At 45.2% G+C, this 19528-nt stretch overlaps 1 protein-coding gene across 3 annotated transcripts in view; it reads left to right on the top strand.

Moving 5' to 3' along the window:
- Positions 1–19528, top strand: part of COL26A1 (collagen type XXVI alpha 1 chain) — a 252476-nt gene that overhangs the window by 52170 nt on the left and 180778 nt on the right. For 2 of the 3 annotated variants that reach the window (XM_006114230.4, XM_006114228.4), the window contains exon 3: positions 2855–2958. In XM_006114230.4, coding sequence (XP_006114292.1) covers positions 2855–2958 — 104 coding nt within the window. The remainder of the gene's footprint in view (positions 1–2854; positions 2959–19528) is intronic. The other variant, XM_006114229.4, reaches the window with a different exon arrangement.

The following is a 19528-nucleotide window of genomic DNA, read 5'->3' on the forward strand; positions in this document are numbered from 1 at the left end:
GCCCGGAGTCCCTCCCACACTCCAAAGATCTCGTCCCCTGACCAGCGCTTTAACCCCCGCCCCCATCCTGGTGAAAGAGAGTGAGGATGGGGGAGCGGTGGAAGAGGGAGTGAACAGGAGATGGGGTGGGACCTTGGGGAAGGAGGCGGGACAAGGGTATTTGAGTTTGAGGCAGATTCTGGAGATTTTGTGCTTCAAAATGTTAGCGCTCCCTCCACCCGAGGGAGACTGCACGTTCCTGCTGAGACTCAATTTCTCTGGAACTGGCTGGGTATTGCAGGACACCAGAGTAATATTGTGATAGAAATGTAGCCGTGTTAGTCTGGGGTAGTTGAAGCAAAATGCAGGACAATGTAGCACTTTAAAGACTAACCATCTTGTTAGTCTTTAGAGTAATATTGGGCTTGGTGACAGAGCGCCACCTACTGGCGTTTCTAGATAATGCAAGTCACAGGCCGTTCCTGATGTCTGTCTCATGGGGTAAGTTTCCCTAAAAGAATCCTCAAGTCACAATGCAGAGTTTCTTCATCCTCATCCTTCAGTTTCTCCTCAGACCAGCCAAGCCCCAGCCCATCATATCTGAGCACAAAGGGGATAGCAGTTTATTAAATATTACTTCTGCACACGTGGAAACGTTCCGTGTTCTCCTGCAGCTTCATGAAGAAGTTTCCTAACTCTGGGAAACTTAATTTGCTGGGTTGGTTTTTTTGGTGTTTTGTTGGGCCAAACTTTCAAAAAAGTAACTCGGGATTTGCATGTAGTTACATGTATGAATTTGCCCGTGGAATTAATATGATTGCACGTGTTGGGCAGTGGTGTGTGTGTAAATAGCTAAGAGTGCTATTTGAGACAAATGGCTATTGAGACATCTTGTCAAATACACTACAAATCATAGTGTAAGTAATACTGCCTAGATGTTCCGACTGAGATCTCGACCCTCTTATGTTAGATATGGGTAGAGATGAAGAACCTGCCCCAAAATGCTTATAGTAGTTTCTCCTTTCTTTGTCTTAGCCCCATGTAACAGATGAGAAATTGAGGCACAGATTAAATGAGGTCTGATGGCAGAGCTAGGAGTGGAACCCTAATCTCCCGGGTTGCATTCCCGTGTGCTTAGCGTAAGATGAGCCTTGCTGTTTTTGGTGTGCGCAGTCATGCTAGTCGCATGGCCCGGGGTCGATATGCAATTTATGTGTTCAGGCTTTGGTTTCCCTTCTTGCAAACTGATCCTCTGATATTATGGAATGGAGAACTATAATATATACTAGCCAATTAGCCCGTCATAAGACGGGGTTTTCAGGTCTCTCCTCCATGTTGGTCTTCTCTCCTGAGCCTCCGGTCTCTCTCTCTCTGTTTCTCTCTTTCACTTCTCCTCCCCCGCCTGCCTCTCACTCGGGGGGACCACGGAGCCCAAATGGCCGTTTGGGCTCCACACTCCCCGTGCTGCATGGGGGGTGCGGAGCCCAAACAGTCGCTTGCTCCGCTTGCTCCCATGTGGCGGCCTGGCTGAGCAGCGCAGAAGTCAGCCGAGCGCCGAGGCGGGGGGGAGGGGGTGATGTTCACGGCTAGGGGGCGGGGCCTGGAGCCGCTGTCACACCGCACGTCAACACCCCGCCCCCCTTCGCCTCCCACTGTGGCACTCAGCTGACTTCTGTGCCACTCGGCAACAGCGCCGCCCAGAGGGAACAGCCAGCATTTCGGCAACAGCGCCCCCCAGAGGGAACAGCCAGCATTTCAGTAACAGCGCCCCCCAGAGGGAACAGCCAGCATTTCAGCAACAGCGCCCCCCAGAGGGAACAGCCAGCATTTCAGTAACAGCGCCCCCCAGAGGGAACAGCCAGCATTTCAGTAACAGCGCCCCCCAGAGGGAACAGCCAGCATTTCGGCAACAGCGCCCCCCAGAGGGAACAGCCAGCATTTCGGCGTTACAGACTCAGACACTGGGCTACTATATATATGATGTGGGACTGTGTTTAGTGAAAATCTACCAAAAAAGGAAGAGGGATCTGGAAAATGCTGGGATTTAAATACAGGGGGATATAAATATGCGTGTGCTTTTCTTCACCCCGCACCCATGGATGCCAGATTTGCATTATATTTGATGGTGTCCAGAATGGGCCTAAGCAGAGCCATCCCATCCATAGAACAGTTCAGGGCAATCACAAAGGGCCCTGCGCTTTGGGGTGCCTTGTGCTTCGGGGGCCATGGGGGATTAACAGGGGCCCTGGTGCTGCGAGCAGCGAGCAACCCAGCCCCAGCCTTGCTGCACTCCATCCCACCCCGCCAGCTCCTGGTATCGCTTGGGGGAGGAAACCAGACAGAGGTGGGCCAGGCACAGGAAGAAGAGGGGCAGGGCAGTGGAGCAGAGGCAGGAAGAGGTGGGGCAGAGTGGGGGTTGGGTTGCAATCTGCTGCCAGCATGAGGGCTCCCACTGGCCCCCTGTGCCTCTGAAGGATAGGACCCCCCAAAGTGAGGGGCCCAGGGCAGTTGCTGTGGTCCGTCCTATGGATGGACGACTCTGAAAATATAAGACCAAACATTGGTGGAGCCGGGCCTACATTCCGGAATATGGGCGGGGCACGGGCACCACAGGCCCGTATAACTTGCCACCTCAGCCCGCGCCCATTCACAAGCAGAGCACGGAGCTCAGCACCACGTACGCACAGTAGGCTCAGACCCACAACATGCTGATTCCTTCCCCCAAATCCACCGGGCAACTTCTTCCCTTGCCAGTCACAGGGGTTGAGAGGTTGGATGCGGGATAGAGCCATATGTGGGAAGAAATGGCCACTCTGTACTGTGATGCTCTGCAAGGTGGGGGAGGTGCAGCCTGCTGACTTCTCCTTTGTGTTAGTTACAGGACTCTTATCAGGCCCACGTACAAAATGTCTTACCGCACAGTGACCACCCTGGAGTGGAGATGCTGTCCCGGGTTCACAGGGAGTAACTGCGAAGAGGGTAAGTCAACTGGAAATCGGTATCTTTTCCCACAGAACCTTGGTGCAGCAGGAGGAATGGGGTTTAGGTGAGTTTATTTTGGCTGAGTTGCTTTTCATTTCCTTAGCCCGCCATCTGCGGGGGTTTTTCTCTCTTTATTAAAAAAAAGCCTTCATTAATTTTCATCTGAAACCCAAACACAAATTTTTGTATTGCAAGCCAAGTTCTAAAAGGAGAACATGGCAGGTGAGTCTGGAAGCCATGTGTGTGCCAGCTGTGCTTTTGGGAACCTCCAGTGGGTGGCATAGTGCCCACCCATGGCTCGGGCATGGATATATCCCATTGGTGGATGGCAGTGGTGAATTTCTGGTTTGATGCTTCCATTGGGCTTTCCTTCAGAAAACATGAGTCCTGCAAGCAAGAGTCTCTCATTAGGGGAAAGATCCTGCATGTTAAAATCAGTCTCCCCCTTCCATGTCCCACGTGCGTTTTGAGATGGCAATGATATGGAGATACATCAGTTATTGAGATCAATGAAGTTGAATCATGGACCACCACTTATAGGCTCTTATGTGTATGCTAAATACATTGAATTCTTCCTCTAAAGCTTCTTTATTATTTTGTGTCCCATATTTAAGCCTGGGCACGTCAAGAGGTAGAGCTCTGTCGATGGAAAAACAAAGCCATGTCTTCAGAGGTCTGTTAACTGAAATTACTCCATGTGGATCATTTTTTAGGATAGACCATAAATCGCGCAATTTAGAGTCTCTGCTTTCGACATCAGATCAGTCCCATTCAAGAAAATATTAGCGGCCTGGGTTTTTTCCAGAGGAAGAAAGGAAAAAGTTTTCCTTTCTCACCTCAACTGAAGATGAACATGATTTTTTAAAAATTGTTATGAATTGTATTTTTGTCCTTTACTTTCTTTAGCTTATCTGCTGTCTCCAGGGTTTATGAGTGTGCTGTGGTTACGCTTGTCGTATCCTGTGGGATCTTGCCATGAATGTACTCTGGATAAAAGTGGGAAGGCAGACTGGGTAATCTGGGCCATGGATTGACTTGCATTTAAGTTGGCATCAGAGTGATGGGCAAATAGAGTTATCAGCAGTGTTGAGCTTATACAATGCATTCTGTGACCATGGCCCTCCATAGGAAGCTCTGGTTGGCTTGTGCCATTAGGTCATTGTACTAAACACTTCACAGATGACTCAAGTGGATCTGTAAACAATAAATCATCCTGTGAAAGTGGTTTTAAACCAAGAGCGTGGTCCTATGCTGACCACTTTATGTTGTTGTGGAAATAATATCCTCCCCAAAACTCCCAGAAATCTAAACCTAGGAAAGCTGCCACAAACAATCTGCAGCTCAGCTTTACTTTTCAACAAGGCACTAAAGAGTAAAGTGTCAGGAAGAGACGGTCTGGAAGGCAGCAACACAATGGCCAAAGATTAGCTTTGGTTCCTAACTGTCCCGGCATCCAGGCATGGAAGATTGTGATAGATGCAGCAAAGGACCAGTTATTGGCAACATGCCCAACAACAAAGAGCCAGCCTGGTACCCAGTTCAGATTGTTGGGTGCAGCCCCGGTAGCCCTCCATAACTGTGCATAGTGATTACAGCTTAGTCAGCAATTCTGTAGCTGTAAAAGATAATCCTTCTCTGTCCCTCTCTGCTGCCTCTGTCTCTGTCTTTCCACTCCTTTTAAAGTCTTCGTAGATGCTTGTTTGAGAGAGTCCGCAAAGAAGACTGGATACTCATGGGAGTAGATGACAATTTTATGACGCCACTTCAGTGCAGAATGTCTTCTTTCAGGCTCGGAGGCAGTGTTTCCGAGCATTGACAAAATGAAAGTCAATAGCCACCTCCTTTTTCCACACACTTTGAAAACCTCTGGAGCAATTGATAGTCCCAGCTCCTGAAAACTAACCCCCACACTTGCAATGCTGTTGTTGACCCTAGAGGTGTGGACTGAAGAACAAGAGTGAAAAACTTCTAAAGCAGACATTGATTTAAATTGTTCCAGTAATGTTAGGTGTTAGTCTTGCTAATCTCTTTCAGTTGCAACTTTCTCTGTATTTTCAATTTTTTGCTTAGTACATTTGAGAGCACTTGGTAGGGGATTGGTTTCAAGTTTCCCATATACAGTCACAGAGGGGTAACCATGTTCATCTGTAACTTTAAAAACAACTTTTGAAAGCAACGAGTCATCCTGTATACCTTAGAGACTAACAAAAACAGATCTTGACTGAGATCATTTCATCTGAAGAAGTGGGTTTTGCCCGCGAAAGCTCATGGTACTATATATGAATGTGTGTTTGTCTCTGATGTGCCACGGGTCTACTTTCTGCTTTTAAAAGTTGTTTTCATGCATACTCAGTTTCTCATAGAGGTGTGTGGTGGGGAAACAACAGCGAGGGACAGAGAACAAAAAAATAAGGATTAGGAAACTGCACACATGCATAAAAATAATTTAAAAAATAGTAGTTAGATGGTCTACTGTATCTCCTTGGATTTTATTTTCTAACTGCCTCTTTAAATCTGTGAATGCTGCTGTGAATTAAATCTGGTGTCAGAATTTGTTTTGTTGGTGTTTGAAGTTACATCCTGACCACCTCATATCCCCCCGGTAACCACGTTCTACCACTCCCTCTGGTCTTATTTAATGTGGATGATGAACAGAGACCACAACTGATGGTCCCAGCTTTCGACTCACTTAAGAGGAGCCTTGTTTTCCTGCTCTGCCTGGTGACTGTGGTCTCCTTTGCAAGTGGCACTGCATTTTCACGCCCAGCACTGATTATAACTAGAGAAAACAAGGGCAATCCAAAATAATTGCGGGACGGTTTGGGGATTGTATTGTGGGCGGGCCGTTGGGAGAATGAGAAGGTGAAGCAGCAAGTTTTAGGGACCCCTCTTGAGTCCAAGGATTTGCTTTTTGCCGTGCGAGGCTCAAAAAGTCCCATCAATTTGCTCGTGCCTTAATCCGCATCAAACAGATGCCATGCCAACTCCACTCTCTTGGCCCTCGTCTACACTAGGGCGTTATTCAACCTTGAGGTTGAATTTAGAAGCGGAGCGTCCACACTACTAAGCCCGTTATTTTGAAATAACAGGCCACTTATTTTGAAATCTGTCCTCCTCCTTTCCTTGGGGACTACTGCTAAATTTGAAATAGCTATTTTGAAATAGTGGTAACGTGGACGTGCCGGTGCAGCTATTTCAAACTAATTACTCCCCAGAGAAATTCAAACTAATTGTTCCCCAGTGCTTCGTGGGGCTCTAAGTCGAGGTAGCGTGTCCACATTAACAGAGCCTGCCTTGGACTCATTTCGAGGCTTCCCCATAGTGGGGACATGCTAGTTCGCTTTTGTAAAATTGGGAATTATCCAGTCAAATTTAGTTATTTCAAAATAATTTCCTAGTGTAGACATGCCCTTACTGTGATTTCTGAGCAGGGTCTCTAGAGGAGCCAATGCAGCCTGTCCATGGATTTTTATACCTTTCATGGTGAAAGGGGTTTGTCTTTATTTCTTTACTATGTAAAAGGCGGGCGAACCAGCTTCAGTAGCTCAGAGTCTGCAGCAAAAGCCAGGATTGTAGGTGAGAGGGATGGCCCGTTCTTGTCTCCTATGGCTGGGCTTGAGTTTTTCTTGTGGCAGGGGATTGTGGGAGGGAAGGCTGGTTTGGCAACTCTCTGAATTTCATGAGGTGTTCTAGTGGTCACGCAACCTCCTCCTGGTGGCTGTCTCCCCTCCCCCCCTTCCAGCCGCTCCCTCTCCCCTGAAGAAATGTGCTGCATGCTGAAGGAATGAACAATTGTTAAACTCGGGAGAGCATTACAAAGTGTCTCGAGCCTTAGCTAATAGGTTCAGTTTGAGAAAGTAACCACTTAACTATCACCAGCTGGTGGGCACCCACTTACTGCTGATGGCTGCAGATTGTTTGGATTAAAATTTATCTCTGGTATTTAACTCTTGCATTGCAGCCGAGACCGAAGAATCTACGCTTTAGTGAACCCAGGAGTTTTGCTCCTTAATCGGCAGAATGTGGGGGACAGCTGCTTGAATTATTCCCATTATATCACTCTGCCCTTGGAGGGAAGCTGCCCCACCTTTCTCTCCCCAGGGCATGTCAGTGTTTGAAAAAGCCCAACTAACTCCTGCAGTATTTTTCCAGCTCTGGGACCAGTGAGTTCATTAGATGGTTCCCCAGATTGCACTAGACCATGAAGTGCTTCTTGCAACAAGCCCTTTGCTCTGCCTTGGACAAAGAGGGAGCCTTGACAGAAACGAGCCTGGCGAGCTTAACTGTCGGTGGATAATTTTTATTTTTCCTTTTTTAAATACTGGAGCCCTCGCTAGGACAGGAAATGAATCCACCGAGCCACCCAGTCTGCTGAATGCTGATATAAAGAACATATGGAGGAGGGCAGTGCAGAGGTGAAGTGGTTTAGCTATTGCAATCATGCATCAAGCTGATTGATTTGAATCCAAGATGATGCTGACATTTCAACCCAAACTATTTTGTATTTCCCGCCCCCTCCTTGATGGCTGAAAGTTCAAAGCCAAAAAGAATCTCTTGGGAGAGGAACAGGGTCCCTAGCTCATTCAGGGGCTCAGCCCTGCATTACCATTAGCCATCTAGTGAAGACCTTGTTTTACTTTACAAATCTGACAGATATTTTTTTTAGCTCAGATTTAGGAGAGAAGCCAATAAGATATTTACCTTTCAAACAAAGTGATGACAGAGTATTTGGGACTGTTCCCTGCCTCAACTCACCCTCCGCTGTTAAAGTGACAATGTATCTTTACGATATGTTTTTTTAAAAAACATTTTTTTAAAAATAAGAGGAGGATGATTTGGTTGTCAGTGATCCTATTTCTGGACAGAGGCTGAATGATAATTAACTCTTTCTGGTCCTTTGCATTCTTTTAAACGCTCTGGAGGTAAGGTGTATTGGATTCTAATAATGACAGTAGTAAAGTGGCTTTTCTGTGTGTTAGCCTTCATCCTGAAGGAGTCAAAAAACTTATTATGATTAGTGTTATCATAGTACCCAGGAGGAAACAGCCAACCAGCATGGAGCAGAGACAGTCAAAGAACATAGAATCATAGAACTGGAAGGGACCTTGAGAGGTCAGCATCTTAAGTCTGGTAACATGGTAAACGGGTGTTGTGAAAGTGAGTGATACAGTGGAGTGGGCCTGGGATTTCTAAAGCAAAGGATTTCTTAGGAAATTAGGCACACAACTCCCTGAATGTATCTGAGGCTACCTCTAAACTACAGGCAGTCCCTGGGTTACATGGATCCGACTTACATCGGATCCCTACTTACAAACGGGGTGAGGAAACCCCGCACTAGCTGCTTCCCCCCAGCAGACCAGGGAGACGTGGAGCGGCTTTTCTCAGCAGACACCTCAGCTTGAGAATAAAGGACTGAGGGAAGTGAGGTGTGGGAGAATAAAACTGAGCTCTGGAGAAATGTTTGGCTAGAGTTTCCCCTACAATATGTACCAGTTCCGACTTACATACAAATTCAGCTTAAGAACAAACCTACAGTCCCTATCTTGTACGTAACCCGGGGACTGTCTATACAGGGTCTTTGCACAAAAATGCTTTTGCACAAGAAGTTTTTGCGGAAGATGTCTCCTCAAAAAGCTGCTTGCACAAAAAGCCTGCAGTGTAGATGTAGACCGAGTAAAGGAAAACTCCCCCTCTATTGAAACAAAGGCCCTGCTGGGCTGGAACGAGACAATCAGTCTGAATCAGCTATGCCACACAGGGGCTTTCACTAGGAGAAGGGAAGACCAATGTATAAATTAAACTGGAGGGAGAATTTTAAGCAGGCAGGATGTAATTACGTAGGCAAAATGTGATTAGGACATAAGGATTATTACTCCTTCCCTCCCAGCTCTATGGAGTCAACATTTCCGTTTTGCATCTCTTCTGTACAAACACTGATCACTTAAAAATAATCATTGAATCATAGAACACTAGAAATGGAAGGGCTCTCGAGAGATCATCGAATCCAGTCCAGTCACGGCAGGACCCAGTACTGTCTAGATCATCCCTGACAGATGTCTATCCAACCTGCTCTTAAATATCTCCAGAGATGGTGATTCCACAACCTCCTGAGGCAATTTATTCCAGTGTTTAACCACACCGACAGTTAGGAAATTTTTCCTATTGTTCAACCTAAACCTCCCTTGCTGCAGTTTAAGCCCATTGCTTCTTGTCCTATCCTCAGAGGCCAAGGAGAACAATTTTTCTCCTTCCTTCCTGTGACACCCTTTTAGATACCTGAAAACCGCTATCCTGTCCCCTCTGTCTTCTCCTTCCCAAATTAAACAAGCCCAATTCTTTCAGTCTTCCTTCATAGGTCATGTTCTCTAGACCTTTAATCATTCTTGTTGCTCTTCTCTGGATCTTCTCCAATTTCTCCACATTGTTCTTGAAATGTGGTGCCCAGAACTGGACACAATACTCTAACTGAAGTCTAATCATCACAGACTAGAGGGGAAGAATGACTTCTCATGTCATGCACTTCTGTTAATGCATCCCGGAATCATGTTTGCTTTTTTTGCAACAGTCACACTGTTGGCTCATATTTAGCTTGTGGTCCACTGTGACCCCTAGATTCCTTTCTGCAGTACTCCTTCCATTCTGTATCTGTGAAACGGATTATTCCTTTCTAAGTGGAATACTTTTCATTTTTCCTTATTAAACTTCATCCCATTTACCTTAGGCCATTTTTCCATTTGTCCAGAACATTTTGAATTATGACCCTATCCTTCAAAGCAGTTGCAACCCCTCCCATCTTGGTATCATCTGCAAATTTAATTCATCTGTTTGCTTTTATACTTCTAATTCTTTAATGTATGGTTATGCAACTCCCGGGTAACCCCTTAATCTGTGCCTCAGTTCTCCATCGGTCAAATGGGGGTAAGAGCACTTTCCTATTTTGCAGATATTTGTAAATAAAGTGACGCTTGTGATAGAATAATAGGACTGGAAGGGACCTTGAGAGGTCATCGAGTCCAGCCCCCTGCCCTCAAGGCAGGACCAAGCTCTGTCTACACCATCTCTGACAGATGTCTATCTAACCTGTTCTTAAATATCTCCTGAGAGGGAGATTCCACCACCTCCCTTGGCAATTTATTCCAATATTTGACCACCCTGACAGTTAGGAATTTTTTCCTAATGTCCAATCTAAACCTCCCTTGCTGCTCTTTAAGCCCATTACTCCTTGTCCTGTCCTCAGAAACCAAGAGAAACAAATTTTCTCCTTCCTCCTTGTGACACCCTTTAAGATATTTGAAAGCCGCTATCATGTCCCCCCTTAATCTTCTTTTTTCCAAACTAAACAAGCCCAGTTCATGAAGCCTGGCTTCATAGGTCATGTTCTCTAGACCTTTAATCATTTTTGTAGCTCTTCTCTGTACCCTTTCCAATTTCTCCACATCTTTCTTGAAATGGACACAGTACTCCAGCTGAGGCCTAACTAGTGCAGAGTAGAGCGGCAGAATGACTTCACGAGTTTTGCTTACAACACACCTGTTGATACAACCTAGAATCATATTTGCTTTTTTTGCAACGGCATCACACTGTTGACTCATATTCAACTTGTGGTCCACTATGACCCCTAGATCCCTTTCCGCCATGCTCCTTCCTAGACAGTCGCTTCCCATCTTGTATGTATGGAACTGATTGTTCCTTCCTAAGTGGAGCACTTTGCATTTCTCTTTATTAAACTTCATCCTGTTTACCTCTGACCATTTCTCTAACTTGCTAAGGTCATTTTGAATTATGTCCCTATCCTCCAAAGAAGTTGCAACCCCACCCAGTTTGGTATCATCTGCAAACTTAATAAGCGTACTCTCCCAATCATTGATGAAGATATTGAACAGTACGGGTCCCAAAACAGACCCTTGTGGAACTTCACTTGTTATCCCTTTCCAGCAGGATTTAGCACCGTTAACAACAACTCTCTGACTACAGTTATCCAGCCAATTATGCACCCACCTTATCGTGGCCCTATCTAAGTTATATTTGCCTAGTTTATCAATAAGAATATCATGCGAGACCATATCAAATGCCTTACTAAAGTCTAGGTATATGACATCCACTGCTTCTCCCTTATCCACAAGGCTCGTTATCTTATCAAAGAAAGCTATCAGATTAATTTGGCATGACTTGTTCTTCACAAACCCATGCTGGCTATTCCCTATCACTTTATTACCTTCCAAGTGTTTGCATATGATTTCCTTAATTACCTGCTCCATTATCTTCCCTGGGACAGACGTTAAACTGACCGGTCTGTAGTTCCCTGGGTTGTTCTTATTCCCCTTTTTATAGATGGGCACAATATTTGCCCTTTTCCAGTCTTCTGGAATCTCCCCTGTCTTCCATGATTTTTCAAAGATCATAGCTAAAGGCTCAGATACCTCCTCTATCAGCTCCTTGAGTATCCTGGGCTGCATTTCATCAGGACCTGGTGACTTGCTGACATCTAACTTTCCTAAGTGATTTTTAACTTGTTCTTTGTGTATCCTATCTTCTAAACTTACCCTCTCTCTGCTTGTATTCACTACGTTAGGCACACCTCCAGACTTCTCGGTGAAGACCGAAACAAAGAAGTCATTGAGCATCTCCGCCATTTCCAAGTTTCCTGTTACTGCTTCTCCCTCCTCACTGAGCAGTGGGCCTACCCTGTCCTTGGTCTTCCTCTTGCTTCTAATGTATTTATAAAAGGTCTTCTTGTTTCCCTTTATGCCTGTAGCTAGTTTGATCTCATTTTGTGCCTTTGCCTTTCTAATCTTGCCCCTGCATTCCCGTGTTGCTTGCCTATATTCATCCTTTGTTATTTGTCCTAGTTTCCATTTTTTATAGGACTCCTTTTTTATTTTGAGATCATGCAAGATCTCCTTGTTAAGCCAAGCTGTTGTGCTTTGAGATCTGCTGATGCCACATGCTATCTGGGTAGGATCACAGTTCTATACCAACATGTGATGCGTTTTATGCAATAATGGTGTTTGTAGGTCACAAATTGCTTTAGCATATGTGGGTGAGTGTCATTAGCTCCTGAATCACATTGCCTCCTTCCTATGTGCTTTCCGCTAAAACTATTTCTGGTGCTCTAATTAATGTGTGTTTCTCTACACCATTAGCAGACAGACCTTTGGAAACAGGCAGGTTGACAGGGCATATCTGAATATTAATGTGGGCAATTATTGTCCAATGTGTTGCCGTTGTTGTATCATTGCTATTTCACATTTTTCTTTCTTCAGGCTCCTGGAGGATTTACAGTAATATCCCAAATGTCTCCATTGCAAAGATAGTGAAACTGAGGCATGGAAGTGATTGGCTCAAGGTCTGTCTGTGAAACCATAACAGTCAGAATCAGAATCCAGGTGCCTTGAGTCCAACCCCTACATTATAGCCATGAGACATTCCCTCCCGACCCCTATGACTTTAAGAAACTTTTAGGACTCTCTTTATTCCAGCTTCATCATTTCCCCCCCAGGAAGTTCAGCATTATTACTAGGAGTTAGGCTGGGGGGTTACTCTAGACCGTTGACAAACTTGTCTCATCAGATTTTAAAATAGTGATAGAAATGTAGCCGTGTTAGTCTGGGGTAGCTGAAGCAAAATGCAGGACAATGTAGCACTTTAAAGACTACCGTAACAAGATGGTTTATTAGATGATGAGCTTTCGTGGGCCAGACCCACTTCCTCAGATCAAATAGTGGAAGAAAATAGTCACAACCATATATACTAAAGGATACAATTAAAAAAAATGAACACATATGAAAAGGACAAATCACATTGCAGAACAGGAGGGGGATGGGGGGGGGGAGGGAAGGAAGGAAGGTAAGTGTCTGTGAATTGATGATATTAGAGGTAGGGAGAGTGGGATGTTTGTGAGTTAATGGTATTAGAGGTGATAATTGGGGAAGCTATCTTGGTAATGGGTAAGATAGCTTGAGTGTTTGTTAAGTCCTTTTTGGAGAGTGTCGAATTTTAACATGAATGACAGTTCATGTTAATGCCCACAAAACAGATATCAGACAAGATCACAAAGAAAAAACAGTTTCTTGCCATTTTAACCAGAAAGGACGCTCTCTCAATGACTTAACCACCTGCCTTCTGCTACAAAGACCTTTTACATCTGCACTTGAAAGGGAATCCTCTGAACTGTCATTCTGATCTACGGTGCAGTATCAAGTGAACCCAGTGAGAGACTGTGGAACTGGAATTTATCTACAAATTTGACACTGTTACCCTAAACTTGAATAAAGACATTAACTGGTTAAGACATTACAAAGCCAATTTCCCCTGCCTTTAACATTCACATTTTCACATCCAAAGCTATGAATGGGACACATCCAACCCACTTAATTAGTTTCATTAACACAGATCCTAAAATTGACAGGTACTACTTTTGCTGCCACATATATCTTGGATTTTGTTATTTCTACTTCAACTCATCTGATGAAGTGGGTCTTACCCACAAAAGCTCATGATTCTATATATTTTGGTTAGTCACTAAGGTGCCACGGGACTACTTGTTTTTTTTAAAGTTACAGACTAACACAGCTACCCCTGTGAGATTTTTTAAAAAATCCAGAATTGAATTGTAAAGCATAGACAATGGTGGGAATGGGAAATGTTTAGCCTTTTCCACCTCTCTTTAGTTGCATGTGCACTGTAAAAATGTACATTTCTTAAATACTATTTTTAGTTTGGATACCCCAACGTTTTTATGGGTGACATGCAGTACCTGGGTAACATCTGACAAACTGAATCCACTCTGGCCATTCTGAACCCATGTTTGAGCTCTAGCTTTGCTGTACACCCAAAAAACTAGATGCTTTTTTTAAAGAGGCTATTTAGATGATGGAGGAGGGCTTATATTTCAATAATCCTTAGCTTAAATGAACCAAAATTTGGGACACTGTGTTCATATCCTGCAACCTCCTGATGCTCACCATATTTCAGAGGAATCTGCCGATGCATGTTAATTTTAGAGGATTTAGAAAGGTTGACCTGGGAACACAATTTGTGATGCAACTGTGACTACAGTGGTGCTGGGACACCACTATAATATAGAAATGTTCAGATCTAGCTACGTACACTGCTTCTTTCTGGTGGGTTCTGCAATGAGCACGAGAGCGCTCCCCATCTATTTAAAGGGTGACTGCCCAGCTCCTATCACCAGGTCTCAACTCACACTCCAGGAGCTCCACTGAAGAGCAGATCCGGGAGACACTAACACACTGCCTGAAGCCAGAGGTTTTGCCAAGTGGTTTGTGTGGCCACCTGAGCACTCAACTTCAAGCAGCATGTTGGTGTCTCCCAAATCTGCTCTTCAGCGGGGTTCCTGGAGTGAGCGGTAACCATTGGAAAGGGGTACAGCCCGATGAGAGAGGTTTCTGGCATCTGTGCCTCATGACTACTTAGTCAGGCTCAAAAACATGACTCCCCTAGCTAGGGAATATGTCAAAATCCCTTTGTCGGATTTCCAAAGATGTTGACACTGTATTCCATCCAGCCTTAAGTTGTTTCGTTTTTATTGGACATTTTTTAATCTGGTCAGAGGGAACTTGATTCGTCACCTAACGTCAAAATATTTGGAATGCTAAATATCTACAGATGTTATCTTAAAGTAATAACAATTAAAACGCTGCCTCTATTGTGCTGTGACCATTGTCCACATTTTTTTGAACGCCATTCAAATTGAACTGGCATTTACAGAATCTTTCTCTTTGGTGGGTTGTTTGATTCCTCTTGTGAAGTATGTGAGAGCCTCATGTTTCTCCTGTCCTGTTTTCAGAACTCACAGAAGTCCATACCTCCTACCGACAGTGGATGGTTTTCCTGTGTATTGCTTTATTCATTGTATTGCATTGCGCTAAACGCTGTCAAAACAGAGCAAGAGAGAGCCCCAAAGAGTTTCTAGTCTTGTACATTGGACAGCCTACAACCACGTGAGGCCTGTTGGAGAAGAAACAAGCGACCCAGGAGCAGATAGGGTAAATGGAACTGCTTTATTGCCCGTGCACGTTCACCTCAGACATTCAACACAACGGCTGAATGGCAACAGCCAGGCACCAATTTCATCCTTTTATCTATTTTAGTATGTTAAGTCACACACCTATCACTACTTTTCCTAAAACCTTATTTAGTAATGTTAACTCCCATAAAAGGAATATTAATAAGCTAGTGATGAATATTATTATACCCACCCCCTAATTACTGTTTACAGAATTTCTTATTAAATCAAAAGCGGCGAGGAGTCCTGTGGAACCTTAGAGACTAACTGAAGTGTAGGAGCATAAGCTTTCGTGGGCAAAGACCCACTTCGTCAGATGCATGCCCATGTTTGCCCAGCAGTTCAGGGAAGAGGCCTGGGTCCACTACATGCATCTGACGAAGTGGGTCTTTGCCCACGAAAGCTTATGCTCCTACACTTCAGTTAGTCTATAAGGTGCCACAGGACTCCTCGCCGCTTTTGCAGATTCAGACTAACACAGCTACCCCTCTGATAATTAAATCAACACTTTCTGTGCTACACATTTTCCAAATCAGCAGGTTACAGAGATTACAAGAAAAGTAACCCTTAAATATTTGTACAGAGCCAGTGAGGGTATGTAAAAGGCGCAACAAAGAAGAGCAGCTGCATGTTTATCTATTTTTTTCTAGGCTGCAAAAACAGAGGGAAAGAGCATGTTCCAGGGTAATGCCCACTGCAGCTGAACTCCTTACCACTATCCCTGACCCCTCCTCATTTTACATATCCCAACAAGGCCCTTTGGGGTTGTGTGTGTGGCCTGCAAGACATTTTGGTTACCGTGTTCACACACAGAGTTGCCAGATTCTGCTGGTTTCCATCTGTGTCCTTTTTCCCTACCAGTATTACTAAAGTGACATGCACGTCAAGCAAGGGCGGGTGATGCGAGGTGCGTGCAGATTACACGCATTGACTGTGAAAGTCGTGCACACCCTCTATCTCCAATCACAGTCAACCAGTTCAGTCGGCACACCCTGCAAATTTGAAGTACGCAAGTGCAATGAGCAAAGCTACCCTATCCCGGGAGACCGTCTTGGTTATGGCAAAGTTGTGGCCCATTGAGACGAAGGAGGGCCACTTGTGTGGCCCGCTCACTAGCCTAGGTTGCCCTTCGCTGGTCTAGAAGATGAGACAGATAAAGGGTTGGAGGTACAACTGTTCTGGAGAGGAAGTGAATTGCCCATGTTTGCCCAGCAGTTCAGGGAAGAGGCCTGGGTCCAGTACTTAAACTGAGTTGCATTGACTGGAATAGTGGTTCTCAACTGTGGCCCGTATGGCTCTCCAGGGGCCACGCTCTACCTCTAGGGGACCACGTAGAAAAAATGGAACATTAGGTAAATTATGTCCTTTTTTTCCCAACTAACAGTGACTAGGAGGGGGACCACAGAGGTAAACGAGGCTCAGAAGGGGGCCATGAGCAAAAAAGGGTTGAGAAACACTGGACTGGAACACGCTGTCCCCCTAGAGGTACAGACATCATGGGAGAGATTTAGATGAGCTTCTGAGATTTTCTTTGTGTCTTGTCAATGTATTCAGCTACTTTCTTGGAAGGGCTTTCTCTACCTCAGGTCCTGTGGTAACAGAGAGGTGCTGAGTACCATGGCCTCCCCGAGAGCAGAGCAAAGATGCCAGGCCTCCGAAGGCACCACAGGCTGGCAGCCCCACAGACAAGCTTCCCTTTGACTGTCCTGTGGTGTTTTCTGATGGATGAAGGGCAGGCGAGCAGTGGCTGGGATCGTGTAACTCTCCTCTGCAATTTTTCAGCCATGAGTCGAAGGTCAGGCCTACAGGATAAAGATGAATTGCTGCTATGTGTAAGATGTACAAGAAGCGGCTAATGTCAAGCATCTACTTCAATGGTAGGGAACCTTTTTTGCATTGGGGGCTGCTGACACACAGAAATATCAGTCGGGGCCACAGACAAGTAGGGTGTGTGAGGGAGGCTGGAGCACCAGCATGGGCTCCCCAATGTGTGGGGAGGAGCCCTGAGCTTCGGAGGCTGGAACCAGGTGTGCTGGGGGCCGAATTTAGCCCCTGGGCCTTAGGTTCCCCACTCCTGCTTTACTTGGTCAGTGACTGGAGCGTTATCAGCCATAGTGGTTTCCCAGAGGCTGGTTCTAAGTGCATATTGCAGAGAGCTTTAAAGAGGTGAACTCGTCTGATTGCTTTGCAAAGCAGGTAAAGACCTGTCAGAGAAGCCTTGTAGGGCAGAGAAAACTGGGTGTAAAGGTTTATTTTGTGAGGGGTGTCCTACACGGATCACAGACTAGCAGGCAGGTCTTAATCGGGGGCATCACAGAGTGAAATCCTCTCGCCTATGCAATACAGGAGGCCAGGCCAGATGATCATGATGGTCCTTCCTGGCCTTCAGTTGTGTGAATCTTGAAGGCACCCGCTCAGATCAGAGCAGACACTCAGCTTTGGTGATAAAAGTTGGCTCTTTGGTTAGCAGCAGATGCTGCCGTTGTGGCTCTGCTATAGGTGGTGGTGTTTTTCAAATGACTCATCTGCCTTATGGGAGGCCATAAGAATGAGGCTGAGTAGAGGGAGAAATAGAGTGTGAAATGTTTATTAAATTCCTTGTTATTTTGAGCACTTCCATTAGATTAATTACAGGTGGATTTGTGTCCCCTAAAAAAAGCATGAATTTAAGTTGTGGTGATAAGTATTGGCTAGTGAGTGTGTGTTTAGAGAGCTAGGAGCGTGGAAATGTCTCTGGCGACTTCTGGTGTCAGATGCCAAACTTTTACACAGACGGCTCCACCATCGAGGAGTAAAAATAAAACTAAATTGGAAAAATCAACAGGAAAATCTTCAGCCAAGTTTATAGCCTAAAAACTCATCTTGGAGAGTGGCTCGCCCTCCCCCACTTGCCAATCTTCATGGCATGTTGTTCTGCTAGATCCTTAATTCCTTATACACAGAAGAGGCTGCTATGTACCCTTCTGCATCCCTCTGTCAGAGTCCCAAGGTTCTCAAGGATTTCCTCTCACCAACTCAAAATGGTTGGCTTGCCTCGTGTAACAGGATTTGCACATAGACTTTTGGTGCAGGCACCCGTGCCCTTTATGGTCCGTACAGGTTTCCACCACCTCCTGTTGTCAGAGCTTTAGGGACTGCTAGCTTCTGTAGCTAGCTGGGGAGTGCCGCTTTTCACTCCCTGCCTCCTCCCCTTCTTCTCTTCATTACTGCCTTCCTGCCAGCCTTACATAGCCCTGTTCCCCATATACCCTTAGGTGTGGGCTTCACAGCTTGCTTCAGTGACCTTTTCCTGCTGGAGCCAGCAGCCTGTCATGTGTAGTTTTGTACCCCCTTCTAATGGCAAGTTTTTGGTGTTGGGCTGAAATGCTGCTGCTTTGCTCGCCTGCTGGTTCAGCTCGTGGTAAGAGCGTTCTTCTGGTTGTGTCCACTTCCAGAGTACTTCACTGAGCTGAATTTTATTGGCCAGGCTGTTACCTGGTGTGGGCGGTGGAGGAAGCTGAGGTCTAGGAAAATGAAACTGTTCAAGACAGGAGTAGGTTTCACTGCCTGGTTTTCAATGATGTCTGGTGCAGAAGACTTGCTAGATTATCCAGTCTGGCTCACGCTCAGCCTAGTCTATTGACTAATAAAATAGGCAGGAGGTTTTGCCACATAAAAGCAGATGGCGACAGTATAGAGGCCTGCGTCCTCTGCAGGGAGTCGGACCTCAGCTGTATGGCAAGACTCCTATAGGCTGATGGAAATCTTGCTGCATCTTCATTGGAAAATTCATAAAATGTAGGTTTTTAATTAAATAGAAAGATGCTACTCTACCCATTGCATGAGTGTATAAGAGCATATACAAATGATTTTGTTTGTGATGGCGTGCATGGTCTTGTGAAAAGAATATGGATGAGTTGATGAGGGAATCTGATAAACCTCTTAAAATGTATCCAAGGTTGTTATGATAAGAACAGTGATGAATTATTCTTTATGTCCACGGAAGACAGGACAAGAAGCAATGGTCTTAATCTGCAGCAAGATAGAATTAGGTTAGATTTTAGGAAAAACTGTAACTAGAAGGATAGTTAAGTTCTGGGCTTCCAATGGATAGAGCCCTGCACAGATGATGCAACATTTGTATCCACATCCATATCTGCAAAAATGAGCTGCGGATTTGCAGGGCTCTCCTTGCGGAGGCTGTGGAATCCCCGTCACTCAACACTTTTGAGAACAAGTTGGAGTGGGACCTGTCATGGGTGGCTTCTAGGTTTACATGGTCCTGCCTCAATGCAGGGGTCAGCAGGGGCAGAACTTGATAACTTTTGTGAGCCTGAGAAGGGCCCTGCCTCATCTCATCTCTCCACAGGATTGTTTTGCTTTGTTTTTTGAATGCATCAGCTGTTCAGTGGAGGGTACAGGGCATCCGATTATAAAAGTTTTATACCTCAAAGACGTTGCGATCAGTTGATTTTTATCTAGTTCCTTGCCTCAAATGGTTTAGCTGTTTGAGTGGGACTGAGGCAAGCAGTAAGTTTTCCTCCGAGCTGACATCTTTAT

The sequence above is a fragment of the Pelodiscus sinensis genome, chromosome 21 (assembly GCF_049634645.1).
Source record: "Pelodiscus sinensis isolate JC-2024 chromosome 21, ASM4963464v1, whole genome shotgun sequence".
Taxonomy (NCBI): Eukaryota; Metazoa; Chordata; order Testudines; family Trionychidae; genus Pelodiscus; species Pelodiscus sinensis.